Source organism: Macaca nemestrina, chromosome 13 (genome assembly GCF_043159975.1).
Source record: "Macaca nemestrina isolate mMacNem1 chromosome 13, mMacNem.hap1, whole genome shotgun sequence".
Taxonomy (NCBI): Eukaryota; Metazoa; Chordata; class Mammalia; order Primates; family Cercopithecidae; genus Macaca; species Macaca nemestrina.
Window position 1 is genome coordinate 29,067,588 of NC_092137.1, and position 19,213 is coordinate 29,086,800.

The window sequence follows — 19,213 nt, forward strand, 5'->3', positions numbered from 1 at the left end:
ACCATAGCCAATCCTGTCCCCTTCCAAAGGAGGGAAAAAAAATTGCTAGATAAATAATTTTCATGAAGGCAATTTGTTTCCCAGGGTCTACAGTCTTTTCTGTCTCATCCGCTGGTTTTTACCGCTGTGGGGCCCTGGCAATAAAGAGCTATCTCCAGAAGGAGGCCACGTCTGCTCCTGCCAGTTTTCATCTGGAAGCCCACTTCAGGGTTCGTGGCAATGAGAAGCAAAGATTTTTGGAAGATACTTTTCTCTTTTTCTTAATGCTGGCAGCAGTTTGTGTGTGTGTGTTTGTGTGTGTGTGTGGCTGGAAAATGATGGGAATGGTCGAGGTTCTCAGAGGGAATTTAAAAACTCTTGGAGACCTAGTTTTGAGTTTTCATCCAAGCTAGTTTGAGGAATGGCTAGGATTTCAGCTGAACTTTGGTGAGATATGAAAAGTAATTTCCTGGGCTAGGTGTGGCAGCTCACATCTGTAATCCCAGCACTTTGAGAGACTGAGGTGGGAGGATTGCTTGAGTCTGGGAGTTTGAGACCAGCCTGGGCAACAGAGCAAGACCCCATCTCTACAGAAAATAAAAAAATCGTAACTGGGCATGGTGGTGCATGCCTGTAGTCCCAGCTAATCAGGAGACTGAGCTTACGAGTTCGAGGCTGCAGTGAACTACAGTGAGCTATGATTGTGTCACTTCACTCCAGCCTAGGCGACACTGAGTGAGACTCTATATCTTTAAAAAGAAAAATAATTTCCTATTTGTAAATGTTAGAGAAAATGGAGAATTTCTTCCATAGAAAGGTATGCTGTCTCCTTCCAGTATTGCCTTTCTGGAATAATCTAGATCCTGCTTTCCAGGTATCAGGAGGAAGGCTGGCCAGGGTAGGAGGCCTGCTCTGCCCTCACTGGCAATGTGTCTCTGGAGTGAAGTATTTTTCTCATGTGTAAAAGGTATTGAAAAAACATTTGCTTTGTCCATCTCAGAGTCTTTTTTCCCCTAAAGATTTAATGAAACAATGTAGATAATCGCATTTTGAAAAAGTAGAGCGTTACATACAAAGAAAAGTAGAATTGTTATTAACTGGAGGGAGCCTCATCCCACACTGCATGCAAAGCCTGCTGTTTAGCAGTGTTCAGAGTAATTGCTGGCCATCTATCTGACTGACTGACAGCCTCATGACTCAACATGGGAAAGACGAGAGATTCAGAGGCTTAATTTGTTTTTTTCCATGTGGTATATTTGACATATGTACTTGCGATTGCAAGCAAATGTTGTGAAGTCTTTTCTCTTCACTTTGAAAGACATGAAAACCTTCAAAGAAGGAAGTCAATTCTTGCTGAGTTTGACAGCTGTTTTTAAGTTTCTCCAAAGATCAAAGCGCAGCTCAGAAATGAGGGGGAAATGATACTGGCTTCTTTTCTCTTTATTAAAGTGCGGAGGCAGCAGAGATGAACATTAAAGACCAAAATGGCCAGGATTATGAGTTCCGTTCCCCAAGATGGCTCAAAAAGATGCCTTAGAAAAGACGTTTGCCCCTGTCGTGCAGATGGGGGGATAAGTAGGCTGACATTATCACTGCTTTGCAGATGAAGATACGGGCCCAGAGATGCCGGCTCATAGAGCCAGGGAATGGAGGTGTCACGACTCAGGCTCTGGTGTTGTAAATCCAACCCTCAGGAGCATGATACTCTCTGGTTCCTGAGAACGAGTGGCCCATTTTCCATACCCCTTGTTTCTTTCCCCTCCTGCTCTCTTCCTCCTCTTTTTCTTTTTCCTCCAGTTTAGGCCAATCAGCTTTATCTGTGGGCATTAACTGAGCCCCGCCAGTGCTATCACTCCAGCCAAAACCGATTGCTGCCTCCTGTGCTAGACTTCAAGGGTGTCTGATATGACAGCGTTCAGAAGCGGGTGACTAGGTCAGTGGAATCCTAGAGCCACCTGATGCAGGGCCCGTGGACTATTCACAAAGTTACTTTCTGAAGTCCAGGAGTGCAATCAAGCCTGCAGTGTCCAGGGTCCTCCATAAAATTGAATTAGAGTGCTCAGTGAATTAACTGTTTGCTCCTCTTCTTGTGCAATGCATTTTTAATAACATTTCATAAAATGTCTGGATGGATTGATGGAGCTTTATTTAAACCTCAGGTAGGCATGGGGAGTAGACAATAGTGCAGTATAACATGTTCTGTTAATACAGGCCCAGAACACGTGTACTTTATGGCAGTTCAACTGAATCTTTGATGTGGGGCTACTTAAAAATATATTACCTTTGAAAAGACTTCCTTTGAAAGATAAAGTGGGTGCTTTAGCAGCCTGTAAGCCGTCAACCAGATGATCAATTGACAAACACGTCAGCACTTATAATTCACTGCAGCGGCTCCTCTGATACATGCAAACCACTGGTTTATTTCAGAAAAAGAATGTATTTCTCAAAATCCCTTTCATTCACATTGTAAGGTTTATGAGGCAAGTCTGAAAGAAAAGTCTGCTTGGTCTGTGTGCCCTGTGTTTCCTTTCAACATGGATTATTTTAGGCTCTGAACTGGGCATATGATGTGAGGAAGATAGATACTGCTTAGAGTCAACGGCAGCTCGGACCCCAGCCGCGGAGGGAGGTTGTATTTCATCTTGAAGATTGTGTTTATACTTGCAAAAAACTATCACTGTTCTGCCAGAATATGATGTTTACTTTCTTTTTTTTTTTTCCCTCCATGAATTCTTTTGATGGAAGCAGAAAATTGTGTTTTTTTTTCCCCCCTGGGGTGGAGCTGTTTACAGTGTCATTAAAGTGTTGGGTAAGGGGCTAGGCTCAGTACCTCCCTCTCCACAGCTCTGGGGTCTCCATGGTCGGGAGGATGAAAGCTGTGCTCCTCCAGGGTGGAGCTGGCCCGAGTAAGAAGATGAGTATGACGTGCACCCCTTAGATGGATCTGTGGTGGGTTCCTCCTTCTCTGTATCCCTGACGGTCCTTGGTTTCTAACTCTATGAAGAAAAAGTGTAGATTGCTGCCATGCATGCTCACGGAAAGCACAGTTGTTCATTTGGGACCCCTCCTGTGTGTTCTCCATGACACTGACCCCTTCAGTGGTGGAATACTCTGCGTGGCTCCTTGCTGCCCCTGCTAGCTTGCACGGCCACTGCAGGGGGCACCTGGCCACCCTTTCCACTTTCTACCCCACCCTGGACTTGTAAGATGAGGCCCTTTACGGAAGAAGGCCTGGGCTGGAGACTCAGCCTTGCTTCCCCTCACTGCTGATCTGGCTCCACTTCATATCCTGGTTCCAGTAACTAAAATGTTTCTAATTCCTGTGGTTACACCCCCTCATGGTATTCCAGTTTCACCCACTGTGTCCCATTCCAGCCTCCCTGCAGCTGGGGAACAGCTTTGTTTCCTCAGACCTCCAGGAATCCTGCCCCTAAATCCTAGCTCAGGCAGGGCCCACTTTCTGAGCAGTCCCACCTGAAGCCACTTACCTGTGCGCTAACCTCAAAGGCTGCTCACACTGTATGTCTCCTCACTCAGCTCAGTGCCCAGCTTTCCTAAGGCTCACCCCATGGTCACCCAGTGGTCTGCCCAACCATTTAGGGAGAATGCCCAGATATCTGTCGGGCAAGTTTCCTGAGCCTGGTCCATTCTCATGTGTTTACCTCAGCCCCTGCCCTGCCTGGGTGGCTGGGCTTCCCTCATTGCCTGCAGCCTAGGCAGCTCCTAAGTGTCCACCCAGCAGTGGGTGTGGCTTAGCTCTAGAATCGCTGGCCTGGGCACTGCCTGAGCACTTCTGAGATGAGGGCGACAACAGGAGCAAACATGAGCAGAGCTGCATGTGCATTTCCAGCAGAGGGGCGGGTTGTGGCCCCTCTTGGTAGTTTAATCAGCTGTTCTTTGGGTGCCTTTGAATAATAACTGGACAAGTCGAGGTGGGATTCATTTACTCAGAGTCATAGCCTCTCTCTGGGGGAGGTAGCTGGAGTCCCTAGGGACACAGTTTCACAAGTTTTTGAGCGCACAATCTCAGCAAGAATGGGTTTGAGGTCTGTCATTTCCCCAAACTTTAAAAATCAGCTTTGCAGCAGATCTGGAGGATCGTCCCTTAGCTGTACCGCAGTGGGTAAGAATTCTTGTCTTTTGCCAACCCATTGAGCCGGCATTGAATCACTCAGTTACTGCAAAATCCTTTCTAAACAGAACGTACACCACAGCCTCCAATGGAAACATTCCAAGATTGGCAGCAAATATCTAGCTCATTGGCAGAAGCAGGTTTTTGGCATGAACAACTGTTTTTCACTTTGATTTCAACTCCAGCAGAAGTTCTTGCAAGATGACCTGGGAATAAAGTTGGCCAAGAAGCCTCTGAGGGGAGATCGGCGTGTGGGTGCGTATGCCTTACCCACGCTATCTTCTGCGCTCCAGCGCCCACGGCATGTAGAGAACGGGCTGCCTTGTTTGGGAGGCTTAGTTTACCCTACTCAGTCGAGAAGCACGTAATGCATAGGGCAGTGAGAGCATTTGCTACATGCTTAGGCCGAGAGGCAGCGTGGCTGGTATTGTGAGCTGTCAGCTTTGGGTTTAAAGCACTGAAACTGAGCTTGGGAAGGAGGAGAGGACAGGTGGGGCTGTGTTTTAATCCCAGCTCACTCAGCCTTCTCATTTTGGGAGCCACGCGCTTCTAAACAAAGCTCTCAATAGGGGCTTCAATGCTGTGCCACGACTTAACCTTACAACAAAGAAGCTTTCCAACCATTTGCGCACCCATGTCTGCTTTAGGCAGGTGGAGTGACGAAATACTTATGGGCAATGGAATGTAATAAAAAGAGCAGAGAGATTCTAGCACCAGACTCATCTGTGCAAATTTTTGCTCTATTCTCTTCTTAGCTGTATGACCTCGAGCAAAACACTTGAGGGGGCCTCTCCCCACACCTTCGGTTTTCATGTGCGCGAAACTGGAGAATGCTATCTGCTTCATTCACCGTTGTGAGGCTTCAGTGATCTCAAGGAACGAACCCAGTTAAAACCCTATCAAGCATGCAACAAATACATTCTCCACTCCCCACCCCACCCCAAAATTAAGGCCAGCACTTGAAGGATTAAATACTGTCATTGTGGGGTCTAAAGTTCTGGTTAACTTTTGAACCCCAAGGCAGAGCAGGATCTGGGACTGAAAACGGCGTTTGTTTAAAATTCAGCAGACCCGCTGGGCAGTGCACCTTCCAGGCCTTTCCAGGACACCTCGGTAGGAGTTTGGTTTGCCCACTATCTCTGGGTCAGGCGGGACACTTGGCTGTCACACTTGGCCTTCTGGGGTGACTGCATGAGTGTGGCCCCCTCGTCAGCCTGTCAGGACACCTCCTCTTGCTGGTGCTGCGCCTCTGGCTGGGATTTGTCCTGGATGTGGCCGGCGCGAGGCTCTGGTTGCAGCCCGTGGCCCAGCACACAGAACTCTGGGGGAGATGCACGCCTGCTGCTGCCCTGCAGTTCAGGGGAAGAGGGGCTGCTCCCCGGCTCTGTGTCCTTCTTAGGGCTCTCCTCGCTGCTGCTGCCGAGAGAAAGGACAAATGCAGGTCAGACACTCCTCCTCTGCTGCTCCTTCCTGCCCCACCCCTGTCCTCCATTCTCCCTTTCTGTCCCACCCCAGCCCTCTCCCACAATTGTGCCTGTTCACTTTGGGGACCAGGCCTCTGCCCTCTGTACCAGGCTTGCCAGGCTGGTGCCGCCCTTGCTGTGTGCCTGCAGGGGTGGGCGCTGCGGGAGCTGGGGTGACAGGCTGAGTCTTGTTCTTTCCCCTGAAGCCCTGGATCCTGCTGCTCTGAACAAAGCAACTCCCTCAGAAGCTCTGGGAGCTGGGCCTTAATTTTGTTTTTGTTTTTAAAGCACTTCTTGTTTAATAAGGGCTAGGCTTAGCCAGTTGAATTAAAGATAACAACAACAAGGGAAAAAAACCGGCTTCGCGCAGCTGCCACCCTTTTCCTGAATTGAGAAAAATGCAAACAGCTTGGCCCAGCCCAGGCCCCGCATTTGGCTGGAACAGAGCTTCTCAGCTGCGGAGTAACACAGCTAAGGGGGACTTTGCATGGGGAGGGGACCCCCACAGGAGCCTGAGTGGGATTTGGCATGCCTTAGGAGTGCAGAATGGAGGGTGGCCCTGAGCATGGAGCAAGCTTCTGCTAGCAGGGGACCTACCCAGGAAGCCACACTGGCCATCTGCTGGCAGGACAGCCTGAGGCTCCCCAGAGTGGGGATTAGAGGCTAGCTGCCTGGGTTCGAGTCCTGACTCTCCGGCTTATTAGTTCACCCCTCCGAGTCTGTTTCCTTCCGTATAAAATGGAAGTAATAGGCTGGGCGTGGTGGCTCATGCCTGTAATCCCAGAACTTTGGGAGGCTGAGGAGGGTGGATCACCTGGGATCAGCAGTTCGAGACCAGCCTGGCTAACATGGTGAAACCACATCTCTACTAAAAATACCAAAAATTAGCCAGGCATAGTGGCAGATGCCTGTAATCCCAGCTACTCAGGAGGCTGAGATAGGAGAATCACTTGAACCCAGGAGGCGGAGGTTGCAGTGAGCCGAGATTGCGCCATGGCACTCCAGCCTCTTGGGCAACAAGTGTGAAACTCCGTCTTAAAAAAAAAAAAAAAAAAAGGAAGTAATAATAGTACGCAGCTCATCAGGCACTCATAGGTATCAATATTGGGTGAAGCATGGAAGACCCTTGGTGTACTGTTGTATTAATAGTGTAAGTGCCCCAGAGGTGGGTAGCGATACTATGGAGCTGCATTGTTGAATGAATAGGAAGTCGCACTAGGAAAGGACTCTAGGGACCACGTCATCCTACTACAGGGACTATGAGGCCTTGGTCAGAGCTCTCAGTCAGTTGCCTCAGGGCCAGGACAGGACCCCAGTTCCGCACATGCACAGGTAAGAAGGCATCTCTCTGCTTGCGACAGCACATTCTTGCCTGATCTGTGAGTTTTATTGTGCAACATGCTCAGCTCTGTGAAGTTAGGCTTACATGGGATGCCAAACCACTGGAGAATATGTTCGCATTTGGATCTGAACACGATCGAGGTGGGTGTTAGGAGTTGTGGGTAAGTGCGGTGGGCGCTTAGACCAGCACACAGCTGTGGTTGTCAGACAGGAAGGAACCCAACTCACTGTGCCTTGGAGCCAATCTCATCTGTGTTGGCCTCCGGCCCCATCACAGGTCCCTACAGGAGTTCAGGGCCCAGGGGCCACTGGGCTTCTGATCCAGGAGACTGAGTAAAGGCGGCAGAGCGTGCAGGCCTGGGCAGTCCAGGCCAGGCAAAGGCTGAAAGCACCACATTGAGGGGAGAAAGTCTGGAGCCTTCTCGAATGCACACAGTGCCCCAACATCCAGAGACCTAGAGGCTGGAACCCCCACTGGGGGATTTGGCACATAAATAACAGTTGCAGCTCAGTCATTGAGCTTCCTGGGTAAGCCTCCAAGGGCTGTTCCCAATCCCCAGGGCCCCAAGATCGGGAGATACAAACATCATCCATTTTCTAAAAAGGGGCTCCTGCCTCGCACGGGGTGACTGGAAGGGCAGGCTGGTTCAGCTTGCAGGCCTGCCTCAGCTGCAAGACATCATGGGTGTGGTTGTGTCCCTGCATGTCGCTGCTTGGGGAAACAGCCCTTTCTGAGCAGCCTCTGGCTCCCTGGCACTGGCTTGTTGCATGATCTTGGGGAAATCATGCCTAGTCCCTGGTGGTGGTTCCCCATATGCAGGATGGCGGAAAAAAAAAGCTTGCTATTCACAGGGTGGCAAAGCCTGACGTGCTTACAGCAGGTGCGCTTCTGCTCCCGGATGCCAACTTTATACCTGGGGGCGGGGGTGCTGGGGAATGAGCACTTTCCCATCACATGTTCACAGTGTGGGAAGGCTTAGAGCTGTGTGGTGTCATGAGAGGCAGGGGAATGGTTGCAAGTCATTATATAACCTTCTACGTGACCTTGGGAATCCTCCTGTTTATGAACCCTCTCTCTCTCTCTCTCTCCCTCTCTCTTTAAATTCTTCTTGAGATGGAGTTTTGCTCTGTCACTTAAGCTGGAGCCCAATGGCATGATCTTGGCTCACTGTAACTGCTGCCTTCCAGGTTCAAGCAATTCTTGTGTCTCAGCCTCCTGAGTAGCTGGGATTATAGGCACGTGTCACCATGCCCTGCTAATTTTTGTATTTTTATAGTAGGGAAGGGGTTTTACCATGTTGTCCAGGCTGGTCTCGAACTCCTGACCTCAAGTGATCTACCCACCTCAGCCTCCTAAAGTTCTGGGATTACATGCGTGAGCCACCGCGCCCGGGCATGCTCTCTCTTTCAAGCCACTGTTACCTCCCCACCACCCCTGCCCCAAGTGTTGAGATTCAGGACATAAAACAACCTTTTAGCTGCCCTGTTCTGAGGAGAAGCCTGAAGAAGGGCATTATTTTCTTCTCGAACAATTTTATGTTACTTTATTATTGCTCCTGCTGTTTTAAAATGTTAGTGTTTTTAATTAATGCCATTTTATTGTCCCTGTTCTCTCAAGCTCTTCTCCTGAAGGGCACAGTTTTAGAAATCTAATAACTGAATAAGTGGCTTGAGTGAGGAATAATGCATTAACATTTATAGAGGTTCTTAGATGAAAACCACTGTACTGTAGGAAGCTCATTTTAGATTTAAGAAAAGAGCAATGTTACATTAAGATTCTTGCAAAAATAATATTTCATTTCTTTCAAGTGGCTGGGGAAGTTTAACTGTAATAATGCACAACTTTCCCGAGATAATATCTTTATTTAAAATTGACTGCCGAGTACTTTGTAAAAAATTACCATTTGTGCCTGGACAGATTGTGAAGTCTGCAACACATATCACTCTGGCAGAAATTAACTGCTGATTTACACAGTCGTGGGCTATGCAAAGATAGCAAGGACCAGTGTCAGTTGAGCTTTGTCTGATCTGATATCAAGACACATTGATAAGAGTTCTTCTCTAATAGATCTCAGAATTTTTTTTTTTGTTATTGTTTCTACGCCAGTTTGGGTAAAGGCACATTTCCCTGTGTATTCTGTAAAATAACCACTTGAGCATATGAGTAGTTCTTTCAGTGCCCAGCAATGGCTACACTTTGACTCATGCCCCATTGCGGCTGCATGTCCGGGCCTGTCTGTGCGGCTGGGCCAATGACATGCACGTCTGTTGCCCTGATGAGAAAGGCACACTTGGAACTCAGTCTGCCCGGGGAAGAGGTAGCAGCCCCACCCCTGGATTCTGGCACTCAGCACTCATGAAGACTCTTGTTCTCACTCTACAAACTTTTGAAGTTAGAGGAGAAGTGGAGCCATGTCCCTGGGGATATGGGAAGCCACACATTTATATTCCATGCCTCCAGGACTAGCCATTCTCAAAGTGTGGTCTGGGGGCCCCTGGTTATTCCTGAGACACTTATAGGGGGCCCATGACATCAAAACTATTTTCATCCTAATACTAAGATGTCACTTCTCCTTCTCACTCATTCTCTTGTGAATGTAGGGTGGAGATACCAGCATCTACATGAGGTGTGAGATCCCAACAGGTTGACGATGGAAGCAGAGCTGTGAATCCAGTCATTTTATATTAAGCCAGATGCTAAAAAGATTTGAAAAAATGTACAACAGTGCTATTCTTTTCCCTACATTTTTTGTTGTTGTAGAAGATACTCTTTTCATAAAGACACATGCATGCAAATGTTCATTGTAGCACTATTCATAATAGCAAAGACATGGAATCAACCCAAATGCCCATCAATGACAGACTGGATAAAGAAAATGTAATACATGTATATACCATGGAGTATACTATACAGCCATAACAAAGAACAAGATCATGTCTTTTGCAGGAACATGGATGGCGCTAGAGGTCATTAATTATCCTTAGCAAACTAACCAAATACTGCATGTTCTTATAGGCGGGAGCTAAATGATGAGAACTCATGAGCACAAAGAGGGGAACAGTAGACACTGGGGCCTACTTGAGGGTGGAGGGTGGGAGGAGGGAGAGGAGCAGAAAAAATAACTATTGGGTATTAGTACCTGGGTGATGAAATTATCTGTACAATAAGCCCCTGTGACACAAGTTTACCTACATCACAAACCTGCACATGTGCCTATGAACCTAAAATAAAAGCTTTAAAAAACTAGACAAAAGAAAATACACACTTTTTATAAGAGTATATTATTTGTGTTAACATATATTTTTTTAAAAATAATATTTTACATATTTCTCAGTTTTAACTTCCAATACAGTAAACATTGATAGATACAGCCTCCACACACAAAGGCTCTTTTGGGCTCTTAATAACGTTAAAGGGTTTAAAGGAGTCCTGGGACCAAATAGTTTGAGAACCTCCCAACTAGATGCTGGTTTCCTGCGGGGAACCAGAAACAAGGGGAGCCAGTGAGCCAGCCGTAGGGGCAAGCCTTTTCATCTCAGCTTCCCCAGCTGTAAAACACGGGTTGTGTGGGGTTGAACTAACTTGAGTGTTTTGAACTTTATTATTTTATTTTTTTGAGGTATATAAAGTTCTGGGATACATGTGCAGAACGTGCAGGTTTGTTACATAGATATACATGTTTCATGGTAGTTTGTTGCACCTATCAACCCATCATCTAGGTTTTAAGCCCCGCATGCATTAGGTATTTGTCTTAATGCTCTCCCTCCCCTTGTTCCCTACCCCCCGACAGGCCCCGGTGTGTGCGCCTTTCCTGTCCATGTGTTCTCATTTGAACTTGATTTTTTTAATACAGCAGGGCCTCTTTTCAATTAAAATCTTTCTTAGGAAGCTGGAATGTGTAACAGATAAGAGCCCAGTAACTCAAGGTTGGAGAGTAGGGGAGCTGGAACTGCCCCCTGCACCTCTTTTTCCCAACTGCCTCTTCCCTTGGAGCACAATTTGAAAACTACTAGGACCCAGAAGATCCTGAGGCCCATGAGCTCTGTTCCTCCCTATTCCAAGCCGCTGAAGGGCAGTGACCCCAGGACACTCCTTACCTGCTTTGGCTGAGCTGGGATTCACAAGAGGTGCTGGTGGGGTTCAAGACGGGAGGCTGCGGTCGGGCACCCGGCTGGCGGTCAGAAGCTGTCCTCCTGAGGAAAGGCAGAGGGTTGAGGGCACACAGAGCCGCTCTCCGCTGTGAGTCTGCTTGCAGCCAAGGCCCTGAGCTGTTCCTCCAGCATCCTGCTGGGTTCCTGAGAGGGCCTCCAGCCTCTGGCGGCAGCGATGGTGGGGTCAGTGGGTGGGTTATTGAGAGCGGCGGTTTAGCTTCAAACAGAGAGGAGGTAGCTGGGCAGAATATGGAATGTGTGTTCCCAGACACTTTGGCTATGACTGCTTGGCTGTCTTCAGAGTCTCTTGTTTCCTTGTGCCCCTGAGAAAGGGACACTGGGGGTGATGGGGAGGGAATCGAGGAAGGGGGGCTTGCTTCTGGGTGCTGGGTTGGAGGGCCAGAGACGTTGCACAGAGCAGGTGCACTCTCGGGGGGAGGGCTGGGCAGCTTGGGCTGGTGTGGTGGGGAAGTTCGCTGCTTTGTGGTTGGAGGGCTTAGCACCCTGGGGCTCACGGGTGGGCTGGGAGCTCCAGGGCTGAGTGGTGGACTGGGGGGCGTCTGCACAGCAGAGGGGCTTGACTGGGCAGGTCTGTACGAGGAGGGCAGGCTCCGGCGCCTCTTGTCTGCTTGGGGCACCCAGTGTGTCCTCGTGGGAGAGGCCTTTCTGCCCACTGCGGGGCTTCTCTCTCGGCTTTGCCTCGGTCTGGCCAGGCTGGATTCTGAGGTCCTGTTTTGTCCAGATGGAGGGCTGGAGTGGTGCCAGGCAATGGCTTTCCGGGGCTGCCTGTAGAGGCTGGCGGCCTTCTCTGCCTGACTCCAAGTCCCACCCTTCACCTCTGGGCTTTGGCTGGTGGCTGGTGGGCGGCTCAGGTCCAGGACTGGCTTCCTGGGCTGGCAGCTGCTCCTGCCACTCCCTGGCCCTGTGCTGCGAGGCTTGGTGGGGCTGGCGGTGCTCTTGCTGGGCAGCAAGTCCAGGGGGCTCACAGAGGCCCTCAGCTTTGGGGAAGCCCAAGTTCTCCTGGTGGCGCCAGCCTCTCCCGGCCCTGGCTCCTGGGTTTCCTCGGGGGAGCTCTCTGTGGACTTGCTGCTTTCTGGGGACTCCAGAGAAGCAAATGATTTGTCCATCAGGACTTCCAGGGGCGGTGGAGGGAGGTGCTCGGGGTTCCCCTCCATTTCACAGCTGAGCTCCTCACTCTTGGCTGCTTCTGCTTTGGGCAGAGGGGGAAAGATAGGTGCTAAGGGCTTCCAGCCTATGCCCATTTTGAGAGATTCTCTGCCTGATGCTGGAGAAATTTGGGACTTCGGATACAAAGGGGCAAGGCCCCGGTACATGGGAAGTCTGGGCGGCATGATGCAATTCCTGAGGCAGGGACTTGCCCCAGAGTCCTTAGAGTCCCCCAGTGTCCTCAGACTCTCCGTGGGACTGAAAGTTTCAATAAGCTTCTTGACGGATGTTCTGGTGGGACAGCCCCTGACATTCCGGTCTGTGGCCTCGGCAGCCTCACTGACATCTCCTGATGGGATGGCATTTGGAAGCTTCTCAGCTTTGCCCTGTTCGTCCTCAGGATGGGGACTGCATTTCTGCAAGATGCTCTTGTCCTGACTAGGCAAAATACTGAAGTTCTTGGTGAGGGATGCCTTGAGCCTGCTGGTGGTGGTGCTTGGACTGACCTTGCAGGTGCCATTGGGCCACACGGCTGCTGCTCTGGGCTGCAGAATCTGCTCCTGGCTCTGCTCCTGCCCTTTGGCACTCAGGGCATAAAATGCCTCCAGCTTCTGACTGAGGTCCCTCTGGACCCTTCGCAGCTCCTGAAGGGTGGGGTCCTCCACGTGACTCTGGAGACATGACTCTGACTGGGACCTCCTCTGCCTCTCAGGGGCCCTCCTGCTGCCACTGATGGTGCTAGGTCTTGGGGGGACCACTATCCTCCCCTCCTCCTCCTCCTCAGACCAATCCTGGTGCCCAGAGGGCACAGGGACAAATTTGATCCTTTCACTGATTGCTTCCTTCATCTTCAGAATCATTTCCTGGGCCTGGAGGCTCCTAAGCCTCCTGGTGCGGGCCTGAAATGGGCTTTCCCGGTCAGCAGGTGAAGATCGTGGCCTTGAATGTGGAGTTTTTTCCTGCCAGACACACAGACTCATGCTGCTCATTTCGTCTTCCTCCTCTGGGCTGCAGTCCTCGCTGTCACTAAAAGATGGAGCGTCCATCAGCCTGGAGGTTTCGGAAAGATATGGTTCCACAGAGACCCCAATCCCAAAGGAATCACATGGGGTGCTTGTCCCCAGCTTCAAAGGCGGGGAGGTGATATTTTCTGGGTTTGTACTGGAGAGGCATAGGCTCCTTGCTTCATCCTGTGCTTGTGGCTGAACCTTTGCCATAGGAGCCCCTGAGAGCAGGCAGTCCTGGGGTCTGTCTGAACCCATACAGAATGGACTTTGCTGCCAGGCATGTCCGGACTGCCTAGCTTCTGTGTGGGGTGAAGTCACCGACTTCCATTCTTCAGGCTCTGGTGCAAGGTCCCAGCTGGTTTGCTTGCCCAGCTTGTCCACCGACTGCACAGACTCATTGTCAGCACCAATGCCACTGTCCTCAGAGCATAAGGGGAGACCCTGCACCCCAGCATCACCACGGCCACTCGCCAGGCTCTGTAGCTGCCCCAGAGTCCCCAGGAGGCGTTCATCCACGTTCCTTTTTGCGCTCAGCTTGTTTTCCAAGTGGGTTGCAGTGGAGTGGAGGTAGCTGCTGGAGCCCTCCAGGAAGCTGTTGGTGAGCAAGGCCACCGTGCCATTGAGCACCTGCAGTTTGCTGACTGTGTACTGCAGCAGCTGTTGCAGGAGATCTGGTTGTTCCTGGGGCTCTCTTTTCTTCAAAGGCCATGCCAGATCCTCCCTAACTTCCTGCAGGAGTACTTCTCCATCCTTGGAGATCTCCCCCAAAAGCTGGCTGATCTCCTCAAAGCACAGCAGCAGGAAGCTGAGCATGGGCTGCAGCAGCTCCCGGGTCTGGGTGGCCTGATGGATGATGCACAGAATTGCTTCATATTTGGAGAGGCTGGAGTGGAGATAGGTGTAAGCGTGCTGGTGGGCCTTTACCAGGGGCTCCGGGAAGTCCACTTTGCCTTCAGACTCATGAGCAGGGTGGATGGTTTGGTAGCAATGGCTCTGTTTGCTTGACGTGTGACATTTTTGTGTCCTTTTCCATTTGGAAGTGTCTTGGGTACTACTTTCCTGACTCTCATCTCCAGAAAAGTCTGCCCCTTGTGATCCATGGGAACCCTGTGTCTTGAACAGAATGTCCTTAGCCATGTGGCTTTGTGATTTGTTCAGCTGGGATGAAGAGGTTTTGGTTCCTGGGATCAGTCCTTCCATATCTTTCCTTTTGCCTGAAGCAGGATCTCCCATAAGCTGACAAAGACCTTTAGCTGTGGTTTGGTTCCTCCTGGAACTTGGCTGCTCCTCTGCCAGGCCCTCCCCAGCGTCATAGCAGGTGGAGTTTTTAACCAGCAAAGGGATGGAACCTCTTTCACTTCCGCCCTGACATCCTGGCCGAATTGCTTTGGGCTTTTTCAAGAACTGAATGCCACTCTTTGCAACGCTGTTTACAATGTCACTGTGTGAAGGTGTACACCCCATGATTTCAGCTTGTAGTCATCTTCCACCCACAACCTTCACAATTTTCCAAGAATCATGTTGAAATAGGAACAAAAGGCAATCTTACTAGTCCATCCAGGCAATTTTCAGGCCAGAATCCTTTGAAGTCCATGGTACAATATCCTAAACTTGGAACCAGCTTTCTTTATTTTCTTGGTCCAAATGTGAAGAGGGAGTGGTACCTGTCGTCCTGTTGTTGTTCTAAGTTTGGAACCCTGTGCTGTTAGTGAGCAGCAGGACAATTCTGAAGGCCCCCAGTCTGGTGGATTATGGGCCTGTGTTTTGCTTGCGTCCTGACAGATGTGGATAGCAAGTGCAGCTTAAGCCTATTAGGTTAATCATGCCCTAGCCAGTCAGCACTCACAGTGTGTTCTAATATAGAACTTCTCAGCATTTACTATCTTGGGAAGCGGATTATTTTTGCACGTGCTCATGCTTTTAATTCTGTTCAGATGCCTGCCATATGAAACCTAGAGAAATGAGCCATAATTGCAAAAGGCTCTGGAAGGGATGCATTTGTGGAAGAGAAGAAGAGGGCTCGTTGATTGCAGGCCCTGGAAGAGAAGTGACCTTCACGGATTAATAAGGGCAAACCAGCCAAGTGTGCTCCAATCTGTTGTTATCAAGAAGACCCCAAAACATAATAGACAATAATTGAAGTAACGTGTTGTTGTTTGTGTGGCTTATAAAAACCCCAGGACTCTAGTGATAGAGAATGTCTCTAAATAAGATAGTGAATGAAGAAGGCAAGATTGCTTTCCTTTGCATTAGAAAATTGAGTTAGGTAGCAGGAAAGCTATCCCCCCAGTTTGGATGGGGCAGCAGGAAAAGTCACTGCTGTGTAAAGCTCAAGGCCGGTCACTACGCTCAGGAAGGCAATGCTTTCACGCGAAGAGGCTTTTTATTTAACCTTCTTCATAGGAAAACAAGCTAAAACTGGGCAGTGGAGAGCCATTTCGTTATTAGGAGGATAACTCAAGGGGAAGCCCATCTTTCTGCTCAAGCTGAGCGTCAGGCTCCTGCCTGTGGCTAAGGGTAGCAGCTGCCCATTGAAAAACTCATTTTAAACTTTATTTGCTGTCAGTAAAATCTAGAACAAGGGCTTGGCCTAGAGAGACTGGAGTTTGGATCCTGACTCTTTCTCCTGTTAGTTGGGGAAACTTCCGAAAGTTTTTAAAGTTCCCTGAGGCAGAGCTCATCTTTGAAATGAGGACCATGGTACTTACTTCACAGAGCCACTGTGGGGATTGTCAATTAATATTTGGTAAGTGCTTGACCCAGTGCTTGACCCACGGTAGGTATTCAAAAACATGCAGTTTCAGCCAGGTGTGGTGACTCAACACCTACAAATCTCAGCACTTTGGAAGGTTGAGGCGAGCTGATCATTTGAGCTCAGGAGTTTGAGACCAGTCTGGGCAACATGGTGAGACTGTCTCTACTAAAAATACAAAAAATTAGCTGGGGATGCTGGCACACACCTGTAATCTCAGCTACTCGGGAGGCCGAGGTGGGAGAATCACCTGAGCCCAGGAAGTTGAGGCTGCAGTGAGCCATAATAGTGCTACTGTAAGCCAGTCTGGACTTTGGAAGTGAGACCGTGTCTTTAAAAAAAAAAAAAGTTTCTTACTCTTTTCCCCTGGAAGCTAGGGCGCTTATAATAATGAAAGTCTTAAGAATTTCATTGGTTTGCATTGGTTTATTCCTGAATGGTCTGGAGATAATTGCCTGTGATGCACTTAGAGCCGTCTGAATCTGGTGTTCTTTTTGCCCCCCACCCCCACCCTGTGCTCAATCCACTGCTGCCCCAGGAGTTTTCTAAGGCCTCATTGTTTAATTTCTCTGCTCTCAAACACAATGATTCCCACTGTCTGCAGGAAGAAGAGGGGCTTTTATTTAACCGTTTCCTATTTTTGGGCATCTAGGTTGTTGCCAATTTTGAAATTTTCCAAATAGAAAAACATTGCATTGAGCATCTCTGAGCATCCCCCTGAAGTTGCTGAGATTGGAGTTGCTATTCTGGCTTCCCGGTCTTCATTTTTTCCTACTTAACTCCATACAACCAACAAAAACAACCCTGTGGGTGTCAGGATGTCTTCGAAACAGGCAGGACTTAGAGCTGCCTCTCGTGCTAGCTGGAGACTGGCCACTGGGGCCGTGTGCAGCGCCTGCTGCCTATCGCAGCCCAATGCCCCAGAGTGCATCATTAATAAACTTCCCTGATCTGTTTATCTGAAGCAGAACTCAGGGGAAACACAAAGCCGAATCAGCGCCTGCAGGCGAGCTGCGTTAGGCATCAAGACGGTGCTTCATTTGTCACAGCGCTGGGCTGGCCTGGTAAACAAGGGTGCCACGTGGGAAGGCTTTCTTTTCCCTTCGGGTCATCCATTTAACAGAGTGAAAAGCTCATCTGGAGGACGCTTTATGTAAATTCTTCTCCTCTCGGGATTTGGGCCCCTGCTTGACTCATCTTTGTGAAAAACTTTGATCTAAGTGATTAAAATTATTTCCAAACCAGTGATCAAAATCAAAGTGTTTGCCTGGAGGATTGGCTGTCACATAGCTCTGTACCTTACATATGAGTTTCCTTGACTATTCCAAATAATTTAGGAAGCTTTTCATTCATTGCCATTCATTTTTCATTAAGACCAACTTTTGTTTTTCTTTCTTTCTTAAACTGGATTTGCTTCAAATGAAAATTATTTTGAGTGGGCATATAAAAGTACAACTATTTTGGAAAACTGATATTTCAAAATATACCCTGTGACCCGTCAATTCCACTCCTAAGAATTGACCCAATAATATTGAACATAAAGGTCTGCAAAGAGACTAGTATAAGAAAATTTATGAACTCTACTCATAATGGCCTCAGATTGGAAACAACCCAAATGTTTATCAATATGGAAATAGATAAATTTGATATAATTGTACAATGGAATACTACCCAGCAATGAAAGGAACAAACTAATGAAACATGTAACAACAGGATAAATTTTAAAATCATTATGATGAGTGAAAGAAGCTAGACATTAAAGAGTGCAGGTTGAAACATTCCGTTTTTATGGAGTTCGGGTACAGGCAAGTAATCCATAGTTAAATAATTAGAAAAATGGTGATCTCTGCGAAGAGTTATCAACTGGTTGTGGACATGAAGGAATTTTTTAGGGTGTTGGAATTGTTCCACATATTGACCTAGGTGGTAGTTATTTGGGTATATACTATATAGGCAAAAATTCCTTGAGTTGTACAATGAAGTTCCATGCTTTATGTATGTTGCACTTGTGTGTGTGCACGCGCACGCACACACACACCTCTAACTAAAATGCAGTATTGTGTGCTTTGCTTGGTGCCTAAGAGGGTCCTAGCTATAATGTCCTTGGTCTTGGAAAAGGGTCCCTCTGTTAGTTGTCTGTTTTTATATAACTACTCAAAAAATTAGCAGCTTAAGATAACAAACATTATCTCACAGTTTGTGTGGGTCAGGAATTTGGGGGCAACTCAAAAGGATCTCTGAGTTTCCAGCCAAGATGTCAGCCAGGATTGCAGTCATCTGAAGGTTTGACTGGGGTTGGATGATTCTTGTCAAGATAGCTCATCTACATGGCTATGATAACTGACTCACATGAAGGCCGCCATTCCTTGCTGGCTGTTTGTAGGAGGCCTCAGTTACATGTCACGTGGACCCCTCTGTAGAGCTGCTTAAGTGTTCTTACAGCAGAGCAACTGCCTGCCCCCAGAGCAAGTCCTAATCTCAAAGGTCACCTTCACTTCCTCCATATTCTATTCTGTAGAAGCCAGTCACTACTGTAGAGTCTACATTCAAGAAGAGGAAAGTGAGGCTCCACCTTCAAAAGTCACTTGAAAAAAAAAATCAGGCCATATCATAGCTCAAACTATGGCATCTAAAATATAACTATTCTAAACATTAGTTTATAAGGTACTAGTCTTTCCCCTTTAGCATGTTAAATAAATTCCGTGCCATTTTGTTTAATGTGGCCCTGAACTAATTGATCAGCAAAGATGGTTCTAGTGTGACATCAATTCTGAGCCAAGACTGAAAGTTGTTTAAACATCTAAGAAATGTTTTACCTCTCAAATTCTATCAGCTTCACCAAAGGGGCTCTCCTGTACCTTAAGAGCTAAGAAAAATTTCCCACTAGTCAAGGCCTACCTAGGACATACCTGATCTTCCATATCTGAAGGAGTGCTTTTTGCAACACAGTTCCCTGGTCTAGATGTGAGATGAACAGGTAACAGAGAGATAAACACGCATCTGTTATGGTGAGCTGGCAGGGAAGGAGGTCATGTTTGTGTTCCAGGCACTTCATTAAGCACTCACTTTACATTTGTCTTTTCAGAAGCTGGCCTTCCTTGCTTTGCTTTGGAGGATCATTAACTATCATTAAAAGAACCAATCTGGCTACTGTTATGTACCTTAGAGCAATCCATCCAGAGTTGCTCGTGGGATACACAATTCTATCAGAAACCAACAT

The 19,213-nt window shown here is 48.3% G+C and overlaps 1 protein-coding gene across 1 annotated transcript; it reads right to left on the reverse strand.

Moving 5' to 3' along the window:
* Positions 1 to 999: 999 nt before the first annotated feature.
* Positions 1,000 to 15,151, reverse strand: PCARE (photoreceptor cilium actin regulator). Its single transcript, XM_011737878.2, has 2 exons — positions 11,014 to 15,151; positions 1,000 to 5,527 (listed from the first exon to the last, which is right to left on the reverse strand). The coding sequence occupies exons 1-2, from the start codon at positions 14,703 to 14,705 to the stop codon at positions 5,329 to 5,331; spliced, it is 3,891 nt and encodes a 1,296-aa protein (XP_011736180.2). The 5' UTR covers positions 14,706 to 15,151; the 3' UTR covers positions 1,000 to 5,328.
* Positions 15,152 to 19,213: the final 4,062 nt, after the last annotated feature.